An 11,514-nucleotide genomic window follows, 5' to 3' on the forward strand; every position below is an offset into this window, starting at 1 on the left:
CTCACTGTGTGTAGGGGGATCAAAGTTGGTTATTAAGCAAGGGGAATTCAGCTGCAAACATTCCGTAGGGTGCCATATTGGATACACACTGTAGTGACTTCCGCCTGCCTCTCTGTGGTTAACCATGATCGTCTCTGTTTCCAGTGGACCAGCTACTGTCAATGTAGTCAGCATGGCATCTGCAAACACAGAAGGAAAGGAAAGCTGTAGGATGAATTTAAAAGGAATGTGTGAAAACAAATGTTGTAGGTTGGAACCGGAAACTTAAGACTATACAGAAAGGCATTTTCTTCTGCCCTACTGAGTTTTGAAATTGTAAAATTATACCAGATTAAGAGTGATGTGTATGCACTTTATAACAAAGTAAAGGGTAGAATGGAAATGGAGATAAAAGTCATGGGCATATGGTCTCCTGTTTTGCTTTGAGAGTGGCAGCAGCATCATATGATAGCAACCTAATTTACTGTGCTGTGGTAAGAACACATTAAATCAAAAAAGTTGCCTTCCCAAGGGCTTTATATCAAAGATGTGCTTTCATGAGGTCTGTGTCTATTGTATTTATTAGCAATCTCATATATGTATATATATATACACATATATTTTTTTTTCCTGGAAAGTATCTGCTCAGTAAGCACTTTGAAAACCTAATTTCACAGAAATGTTGACTCTCCAAAATATGCCTTAATCACAGAATAGAGTCATAAACATACATGTATTTATCATTCAAAAAAAATTCCAGCAAGTAACCAACAAGCATAGCTTTACCAATTATGGTATGCTCTTAAGGAAATGTTAAGTCTAAACAAGGGAGAGGCTGGATCCTTTGATCTCAAGTCCAGTTTGGAGTGAGAGAGGTCAGGGGAGGATTGACCAGGGGATGTGCAGCCCCACTTTTTTTCAGAGCTGATTATCCCCACCATCGCCCTTCTGTAAGCCCTTATCTGTTTTATCCACAATTATTTTTTTATACCTCTTTTTTTTTATATACCTCTTATTCTGATTTACATTTTTCTAGCTGCTGATATATTTTTTATGCTTTAATACTTTGTCAACAAATAGTCTGGTCTCTTACAACACCTTTAGTAAGTCACTTCAAACATCTTACATAGGAGTATGCTATTTTTATTGTGCCATTAAGTTGGCTCTGACTCATAGAGACCTTATTATATATAAAAGAATGAAAAAGGTGTATACACAGAGAAATAAAATATTTTGGTAATTTATCCTTTGCCTCCTCCTGTCTTTTTCTCTCCCTCCTACCCATTCCCCTTCCTTCCATTCTTCCATTTTGCCAAAAACTTTCTAAGCACTCAGCCAAAATTGCTACATGAAAATATAGTAGGATGCTTGGCTTTCTATAGCTTACTTTCTCCCTTGGGCTAGAAAAAATATATTTAAAATAACAATAAAAATGAACAGAGTAGAAAAGAGCTACCAGGAGAACTGTTTACATGCCTGTATGGGTACATATGTGTGAGTGTATACATACACACACACACAAAAATAAAATTTATCCAAATGAATATATTTACAAAGAATTTTGAAACTACTCATAGTCTCTTAGGGAAGCTTTTCATGTTCCAGATAGTGAAATACTCTTTTCCAAGTGCCCATTACCCACACTTCACATGAATTATAGACCTTTGAAATGAAAGCTGAATGTTAACCTCAAAAAACACTTTATCCATCAAGTAAATCTTGATTAAAAGAAAAATGTCACTGGTGTATATTTTTGAGGTTTCTACTGTATTTAATTCCTAGTGGCAATTCAGGCCATGTGACCAGAAGATTCTTTGGCTGGCAGTTCAGGGTCTGTGGTCATTTGGGATTCTCTGAAAGTATCTCCTTGTCTGAAGCCTCTTAAGCATTTGAAGAAAAAAGAAGAAAAGATTGTCTCCTTCCTGAAGGAGTGGAACATTTTCACCCAAACACCCAGTTGGCTGCCAAAATCACTATTGCAAAAAAGCAAACCAGCAAAGTCCTAAAAGATACCCAAACAAAAGCTTGCCAACCCTCTGGATTTTCTGTATCATTGAGAGGAAATACCAGGTAGGATGGCCAACTTGCAAGCAAATCCATTGAGATCTCCCTGAGGAAAGATATGTTCCTGAGAAAGCTCTAGAGGCATAGGGAACAGGAGAACCAGGACTAGATATTGGGGCGTCAGCTAACCTCTCTGAGCTTCCTTTTTGGCATCTACTGCTAAAGGAAGGTGGTTGAATTAAAAGCTAAAATTCTTTGATTCCACAAAAAGGTGCAAACAGCACATCTATGCCAAGAAAATGAATAGAGGGCGGAGGTGGTCAAATGTACTGTGTGTTGAGCGCTGTGCTAGGTGTGCATGGCCTCATGTATTCCTCCCAGTAGGCCTGTGACAAAAGTATCATTATAACCCTTTTATCATGGATGGGGCAACTGAGAGACCAAATAATCTGGTTCTACAGCAATTCTGACTTGGGTCCACTGCTGTGACAATTTGGGACTTCACAGTCTAGGCTTTAGCTTTGCTGCTTGCCTTGTTCCCATTCATTAGGCTCTCCATTCACTGCCCACTTGGCTTTGACTTTGGATAGAGGAAAAGACAAGCACCTGGAGATTAAGTCCTAAAATATTAGAAACCGTAGGAATATATAAAAAGAAACCTTATTTAAAACATGTTTATCCTTGCCCAAGCAAAAAGACCATGCTTTAAAACTACTACTTCTGCTGATACTACCACCATCACCACTACTGCTACCACCACCCATACTATTGTTTCTTCTGTTTTTATTATTTTTTTAGTAATACTATAAGATGATCGCAAAGATAAATGCCTGTAGGCACTTTTAGAATTAGAATACTGTGTGCACAGTAGCTTTCCATAGGCTTGAATTAGGCCAAAGATTGTTTAAAAAAAAAAAAAAAAGCTACATAGGTCTTGAAGGCCACGTTCAGCCTGCTGTCTGTTTTGGTAAATAAAGTTTTATTGGAACACAGCCATGCTCATTTGCATTTACGTATTGTCTACAGCTTCTTCCACACTACAAAAGCAGGATTGAATAGTTGTGCCAGAGACTGTATGGCCGGAAAAGCCTAAAATATGTTTACAGGTTGGCTCTTTACAGAAGACATTTGCCAACCCCTGGTTTAGGCTGTTTGAGTTACGAGGTAGGCAGTGAGCAGGTAAGCTGGGCCACCAGGATTCACCTGGAATAGAATCAAATATAAGAATTCAGCAGCTCACATAGCAGGAGAGAGATCAGATAGGGCTTGAGTAAACATAAAGTGCCCATCCTTGGAGATGGCCACATGTTTAAGGCTTCTGGGCACTTACTTCTTCGCTGCATAGCTGTGTCTTTACTCCGTGGGTGTATCAGCTTATGTGAACCCTTCTCCTCCAGACTCTTCCCTTTAGTGGCTTTTATCTTGGCTTATTTACCTGTCTCTTCTTTTGGTGTTTCTGACTTTGGCCTGAAAATAGCAGGGCTTCCAGCTGGTTCAGTTTGGCTCAGACCATTAGTGAGAATTTTCATTTCCACCCCAGAGATACTAAATCAGAATCTACATTTTAACAAGATCCCCAGGTGATTCTTATGTATAATAAAATTTGAGAACCACTGCTCTTCTAGTGGTTCTCAGAATTGGTCCACAAGGAGCAGCATTAGCATCACCTGGGAACTTGTTAGAAATGCAAATTTTCAGCAGGAGTCTGAACCAAAACAAACCAGTTCTTCGAAGCCCTGGGAAATAGTCAGAATTTAATATGTGTTTCAATGTGCCAGGCACTTACACACATTCATCTACTTCTCCCTTGTGAAGGAGGGCTTCCATACTCTCTGTTTTATACGTAAGAAGACTGAGACTCGTTAAGTAAGATAACTTGCTCAAAGGGTCACTTAGTTAGTAAATGCTGAGCCATCGTTTGAACCCAGGTCTAAATGACTTCAAAGAATAACTTTAAACCCCCTGTACCGTACCACCTTCAATGGTGTGCTGGAGCTGTTTAGCACCAGCTCATGAGAGCCAATCATTAAATTTTTAGAAATTGTGTGAGCTGGTTATTAAATACAGCGAGTACTAAAAATTGAAGTATATAAACTTACAACTAAGTAAGTTATATTACAAAGATAACGCATACTCAAAATCCTTCGCCTACTAATTAGCTGACTGCACTTTACTATTATTACGCTCTTGGATTATTCACATCTGTTGAATTTGTTACAGTGGAAATACTCGATCTCTTCCAAACTTTACATTAGGTGATATCACTTTGGTTGCTTGAATTGTCCGTGGTAGGAGTATTTACACCATGGCAATGGGCAAATGCTACAGATCAGGACTTTACGCCCCCAGATGCCAGGTGTTACACATTTACCAGCATACCACCACTCACCTTTCATTCTGATTTTGACCTCCAGTATTCCAGATGACAGTCACATTTGTTTCTGCTTGACTTCCTAATTTGATCTTTGAACTCTGTAACTCCTACAGTGAACTCCACAGTAGCAACCTTTAGAGAGGGCCTAGCTAGTTCTTCTGACAGTGGGTAGACATTCCTCAGTGTGATTCCCTTGTTGATAGATAACGTATATTGAACCGAGTGAGGAGTTTCAGCCATTTTATGATTTGCCTTTGAATGTGGAAGCAGGTTTGAGGATGGCTTGGAACCCTTAAAATATCATAGTGTTTTCTATCTTTATAAATAGAAAAGTAAATTTCCACTGCTCAGAATTTTAGGTGAGATTCTCTACTTAAATAGTTTTCTATCTAAATGAGGGTTGTTATGTGTACTAAATGGAAACCCTGGTGGTGTAGTGGTTAAGTGCTACGGCTGCTAACCAAAAGGTCGGTAGTTTGAATCCACCAGGTGTTCCTTGGAAACTCTACGAGGCAGTTCTACCCTGTCCTGTAGGGTCGCTATGAGTCGGAATCAACTTGATGGTAATGGGTTTGTTTTTTTTTTTTTGGTTTTTGTGTACTAAATATGTTATCAATCTGCAAGAAACATATTTTTACAGCAAGGTTTAGTTAATCCAAATGGTAGTATACATAATTTGATTGTTAACAGTTCAGGATAATAGGAATCATAGTAAAATCCTTAAGAGCATCCTTTTAAATATTTCTGGTGTAGTCTCCAGTTTGTAAATTGTTTTATTCCAAATGCTCCTTTCTGGTTGTTTGCAATTCATAATAGATACCTCACTATTTACAATTTCTCATACCGGGGTTAAGTTTCCAGATTGGTACAGAAAAGCCTGTTTAAGCAATAATTTAATAGGAATAAAGCTACTACCTGTAACATTGTTCCCATGTGAAAATGAGTCCAGAGTTCTGACTTGGAATGCCAGAGTGCCTTCTTCCCTTGTCACCTTACAGGAGACCACAAAAATAGGAGTTAAGAGCTACAGTGGTTGAGAGCCACAATTGTTAACCAAAAAAGGTTGGCAGTTCGAATCCACCAGCCACTCCTTGGAAACCCTATGGGGCAGCTCTACTCTGTCCTTTAGGGTCGCTGCGAGTTGAAATCGACTTGAAGGCAACGGGTTTGGTTTTCATTTTTCTCCTATGGTTGTAGCAGCAGTGGCAAGTGGGGGAGGGGGTGGACCTGGACATCCCTATGTTGAGACACTGGCAGTGAGAGAGGATATTTGAGTAAATGGAATATATGTAAGTTGTGAGAAGCCCATGTTATTGCCAGATGCATTTACTGGCTATTTGAACCTTAGGTAATTTGGAGTTTGCTATATTATTGCTATTATTAACCCTAAATCCATTTGTGTGTTAATTAAGGTAGACCTTATCCTGTAGCCAGTGCCATGCAAAGTGGGCCCCAAAGACTAGCATCTGTCTGCAAAGTTTTCTCACCAGAAACTGAACCATTTGATGGAGTAATATAATAATAATTGAATCTAAAACTAAAAGATGAGGGCTGGTATCTTGTTCATTTCATTTTGCTAGTAATTCTTTTCATTCATTTTTATTGTATTTTACAAACATTGGTTGAGATAGATTGGAAGTTTTCAAAGCTGGTCCTTTTAAAGGCTGACATAATTTCTTTCATTTAATAAATTGAGACTTCATAGCAAGCATGACTGTCTGCAAAGTCAAGTAAGGATGCCAGAAGCATTAAAATTTTTATTTTTTTTAAAGCAGAAAGTTGGGAAATTTAACCTCGGCCTTTGTTGCCCACCCCCTGCCTGCATCCAGGGAGGTTTATGTGGGGATGAGAAGATGAGGACACTGTAGCTGCCAGTGGCCTCATTGCCCAAAGCCACGGCGGAGGCTGGAACTTAGAGGCTGTCTCTGTTTGTAACAATGGCGAGCCATGGGAATCCTCGCTGAGGCCCCGCGTCCTGAGACTTGCCTTCCTTTCTCCCTCTGATGCCTTGTCACCTTGGTGCCTTGGGCTTCTGCCTTGTGCCAACGCCTTGTGCTGACCAAGGGCCAAGATTGCTCTCAACCCGTAGGCTTTAACCATCAGGTTTAAGTAAGACTGGAGGAAAGCTAAGATGATCTCTTCAGTGAGCGCAGGCTATCAGAAAATGAAGGCTTAAAAAAAAAACAAACTTCCCTGGAGGCAAGGAAGCTCAAAATAGCTTAGGGAAACTTCAGGGGACGAGGTAGTGGGGAAGGGACAGCAGGAAAAAAAAATTAACATCAGTAACTTTACAGGTCCAAAATGGGGCGGTAAGCCCTTCCTTACAGGGTTGCTTGAGGATTGAGTTACTGTATGTAACGTGCGTAGCAGAGTGCCTGGCACACAGTAGGTCAGCGTGTTATTAGCTCTCTGCCTCCCTAGAGGCCCACTGCCTGATTTCCGGATCAGGAAGCCCCGGCTCTCACTTTTTGCCTGTTGGCTCCTCTGTGTCACACACGCGATGTGTATCTGGATGATTTCATCCAGCTGTGGTTTTCTTCCCCTTTTCCTTGTATGGGATAGGCTGTAAGCCAAGGGCACTTCATCTGGTGTCCATAGACCCCAGGCTCCATTTCCACGAATGGGCTTCAGGAGATCTCCCTTAATTTGGATGTTTCATATTTGATTTCTATTCTTTTAATACATCCTCTTAATTTTTTTTTAACATTTTTTTTTCTAGCAAAAATTTCATCAGATGGGCTCATCTGTCTTTCTCAGCAGATTCTGATTATGGGGCTGGGCCTGGCATTCTGCATTTCTAACACACTTCCAGGTGATGTCCCTGCTGCTGGTCCAGTGACCACACTTACCACAGCAAGGCCAGTGAGGCCTCTGACTTGCAGACTGTGGTTCACATTGCCAGGTAACTGCACTGAGCCTGCCATTTGCTTTCGTAGGGGATCCAGTCCTCAGAAGCAGCTACTCTACTCCAGAGTCCTTGTACTTGCAATTGCTCCCATGCCACAGATACTGACTTCTCAATGCCTTGACATCCATATTCACATCATCACATCATCCCAGCTAGCCAGGGTTGAAGGTTCAAACAATTGCACACTAGGGGCTATTCCCACGGGCTGTGGTGCCCTATTTCTTTCCGATGGGTGGCAGTCCAACTCCAAAGTCGAAGCTTGATTTTTAGCACTACTTCCAGAGCCAGTGGTTTTAGCAAGAAAGCAGAGTCTGAGGCAGGGATTAAAGTGATGAAGTTTTATTTGAGAAGTGCAAGCCCAGGGAAGAGAGGGTGAGGAAAAAGGGAAGTGAGGTAAAGAAATGCGTGAAGTGGGGCAAAGTGACGCCCCCTGCAGGGTGACCAGTTCTCTCAGAGCCATGAAGAGACTCAGCGGGTACATGCACTCAGCTCACAGCACTTTTCTGGAAGGCTGCAAAAGAGAAATGATAACTCAGAGTAGTCTCAGTGAGAAAGGAAGGAGGGAATTCTTGCCCAACTCTTTCCTTTCTCCAATGTTCCATTGGTCAGATGCCAGATCCCACCCTCTATTATTCCTTCCCAGCTGGAAGTGGCAGGAACTCTAGGCATGTGGCTGGTCAGTCTGGCCACAGGAAGGCACCCAAAGAATGGGGCAGGGGGGAGGACAGGATTCCAGGGCAAGTGACTGGCCAGCCCCTCCAATGACCTCACGGACTGAAAGTGGGAAGTACGAAAGGAAGGCAAAAATTTTCATGCCACCGCAAAGAGAGAAAATTACATTCGTCGTTGAAAGTCTATGGCAACTGACTTTTCGTTTTGTGCCCATATGATTGAAGAACTAGGAAGTGCTTTTTAAGTCTTCACACTTCTGTCTTGCCCCAGTACTGAGCTGCTGGAATAAAAAGTGAACATTCATTCATCAGAGGAGACCTGCTACTCCCCACGTACATGGCAGGCATTGCTAATGATCACTCCCCTCTTTCCCATCCGTTGGGTCCTGGTCACTTCTTCCTGCTCCTCACGTTTCCTTATGTGTAACACTTGTATGTATTAGTATAATGTTCCTGGCTTCCCCTGCTCCCTTCCTCCCTCAGAGGTGAAGAAGTGACTTAATATAATTTGTGAGTCTGGAATGAGAACAGTCCTTGGGCGCTGCAACTGGCAGTTGCACTCGGCTGCTTACCCAAATGTTGGAGGTTCAATTCCACACATAGATATCTTGGAAGAAAGGCCTGGCAATCTTCTTCCAATAGGTCACAGCCCTGAAAACCCTGTGGAACTCAGTTCTACTCTGACACACCTGAAGTTACCTGGTTGGAGTCCACTCCATGGCAATTGGCAGTGATAGTCTGTTGCCTTATTTCTTGCTATCAGCGTTCTGTTCTTGCAGGGGCACAGCCCTTCTTGCTGCTCTTCTGGCCATTATTCTCTGTTTACAGAGGTAGCCCCCTGGCCTTCCCACCAACACACACCATTTTCTTCTTTTCTCAACTGAGTGAGCCTCCAGGAGAAGGATGCTATTATCTGGGCTCTAGCAAAAGTCCCAGCAGCATGGAACCTACCCCTAAGCAGTGCCACAGCCACAGCCAGTGGGGCATCAGGTGAGATCAAGCCTGCTGGCAGCCCTGACACCTGCAGCCAGTCTCTCTTTGGCACATGCTGCTACTGACAGCCATATGGCACAGTGGCGATGAGCCATATAGTACAGTGGGTTAGGAGCATAGGCCAAAGGGGTATCAGGTGTGGGTGTGGGTTCTGTCATATTCCTCAGGAGCTATGTGACCTTGGCAAGTTACCAAATCTCTTGAGACTTCACTTTTCTTTCTTGCAAAATGAGGATACTAATATCTGTTCCATGGTGTGGTTTGTAGGAATTAAATAATATAGATAGAGTACTTAGAAAGCGGTCAGTAATGATAGTTATTGTTACTATGATCTATGAAGTTTTGAAAGAGGTTGTAAATAAGCCTGATTTCACCTTCTGTATGGGGCCCTTGCCATTTTCAGATATAACTGGGGAAGATCCATGGTGTTGTGGATAATTCTATCATTTCCTGCTTGAGGAACCTCTGACGCTACCCCTAATTCTTGTTTTATGAGTGTGAACTGCTTTTCTCTCTTTTCCCTCAGCATGGATTTTGTTTTCAGAGTTGATGCAGCGAAATGGGTAGTCGGGTATATTTTCCTTCAGACCTACCCTCTTGCCATTTCCCTCTCTCTGGAGTGATGTGGTTTTCAAATCATGGCTGCTGATATCCTCTTTCCTCAGAATGATATGACTTCATAAACCCCCTCATGTGTAAAGCCAAACTGAAATATCGAGACTTTGGACTCGGTGTGTGAGAAGCCTCAGAAAAAGAAAAAAAAAAAAAAAAAAATCACACTTCATTAACAAGAGGAATGGCTTTGGAAAAAAATCTGTCCGGTACACAACATGTTAGCACGTTTACAGGAAATGGTGGCAAATTAGTCAAATCAAGTTGCAGATGTAGTCAGGAAATTGTCACATGATTTTGAGTTTCCCATAAAAGATTTTTGTGATTCAGTGAAATGACTTATACCCAGTGTTTCAAAAGCACAGTGGTGCCAGACCTTCCTCATGTCACTTGGAATTGAAATCTTCCACAATACCATTCATGGCCTTGCTGTTGAATTATGCAGTGTTTGTATCTGTCGTGTGGGCTGATGGGAATCTAGTAGAATCAAACCCCAGAAAAATACCACCACAATCACGGTCTCAGAACACCAGCAACCTTCCTCTTTGCCCAAGGAAGGCCTCATTCCCTCGTGGTTGATGTGCTTTGTTTTTTTAATAGTTTCTGATGCTCTGGTATTAAAGGGAATTCCTGCTGAGGCCCCATCATAGCATGAATATCACATATGCTATAGGTTTTGTCCGTTCTGACTTTAAAAAAGATAAATCTAAAGACGACACTGTTGCCAAGTTATAATCAGTATAACATGTCTTTGGGGGCAATAACTCATCGTCAGTATTTTCACCAAAGAGAGACATTTAAGATTATTCTTTTTGGTCCACTCCTGAAAACTGTCGTCACATCATTTATTATCTTTATGGTTGTTACATTCCTAAGCTGTGGCTGTCGTGTGGAGAGGCAGATTTTCCTACACTTTGCTTAAAATGTTGTTTATATTTTTTTTTACTAGGTGGCTGTACTACAATCCCAGAATCAGACCTAGAGGAAAGATCAGTAGAACAAGACTCCACAGAGCTGTTTGCCAACCACAGGCACCTCCTTGCAGAGACACCCATGCCTGGTAAGAGAACGGGTGGCCCTCACAAATGATATGTCAGTAACAGTGACACTCGGGTCGGTTTTTTTAAGTACCAGAGAGCATTTCACAAAGCTGCTTGTTTTACTTCTTCATCCTTTCCCCTCAGCATTGGTGCAGCTAATTCGATCATCTGTGTATTCTTTTCATTATTAAGACCTTTCTCTCTTTCTTTCTTTTTTTTCTCTCTGTCTTCTTTGCCAGACGTTTCATCACTCCATGGTGTCTCGGATTAGTCCAAGTAGAGTTGTCTGAATGAGAGGAAGATGTCCTTCCGAAGGCTGACCCTGTGTGGATCTCATGCCAAGCACAGACGTTGGGCTGGCCCAGGTGCGCCATCCAGCTCACCATCCTGGAGATGACACTACCTAGAGATGGGGATTGGAACTTTTATTTTTCTAGGAGGACTTGTAATGTCATAAGCAAGTCAGCTGAAACTTGTCTTGCCAGGAAAGGATGTTACTGCCTTTTGGTCAGATGAATGCTGACATTCAGAGGATATGGTGAGATAACATAGTTTGGGGTCAGACTTTATAATGCAGAGACCCAAATAATTCGATACCCCATTTTTCACAGAATTCTTATATAGTAAGTGTATCAAGTTTAATAAAGCATCTAATTGGCAATCGATATCTTGTATTTGATTTATAATCATATGGTGATTTCTCTACAATATTATTTCTCCAAAGGAAAAGAATTGAAAACTTTGTCACTCTACAGTAAGACTTGAGTGTGATTATTTTATAAAATGAAAGGACACTATAAAACTTTTGTATGATTTACTCTACTAGGCTAAAAGTGGAAGAAGGTAAGTTTTCTAGTATTGTATGTCAAAATATTTTCAAGGAAGCTAGTACATTAACATCCTTTTTTCAACACTCCAATGGGTGACACCTTT

General features: G+C 41.4%; 1 protein-coding gene across 5 annotated transcripts in view; it reads left to right on the forward strand.

Moving 5' to 3' along the window:
- BBS9 (Bardet-Biedl syndrome 9) overlaps positions 1-11,257 on the forward strand; it is a 504,171-nt gene extending 492,914 nt beyond the window's left edge. For 4 of the 5 annotated variants that reach the window (XM_023544300.2, XM_023544301.2, XM_064290127.1 and 1 more), the window contains 2 exons: positions 10,491-10,601; positions 10,821-11,256. In XM_023544300.2, coding sequence (XP_023400068.1) covers positions 10,491-10,601; positions 10,821-10,852 — 143 coding nt within the window. In that variant the 3' untranslated portion in view covers positions 10,853-11,256. Of the gene's footprint in view, positions 1-10,490; positions 10,602-10,820 lie in introns of all 5 variants that reach the window. The other variant, XM_003406966.4, reaches the window with a different exon arrangement.
- Positions 11,258-11,514: the final 257 nt, after the last annotated feature.

Source organism: Loxodonta africana, chromosome 8 (assembly GCF_030014295.1).
Source record: "Loxodonta africana isolate mLoxAfr1 chromosome 8, mLoxAfr1.hap2, whole genome shotgun sequence".
In the NCBI taxonomy this organism is placed as follows: domain Eukaryota; kingdom Metazoa; phylum Chordata; class Mammalia; order Proboscidea; family Elephantidae; genus Loxodonta; species Loxodonta africana.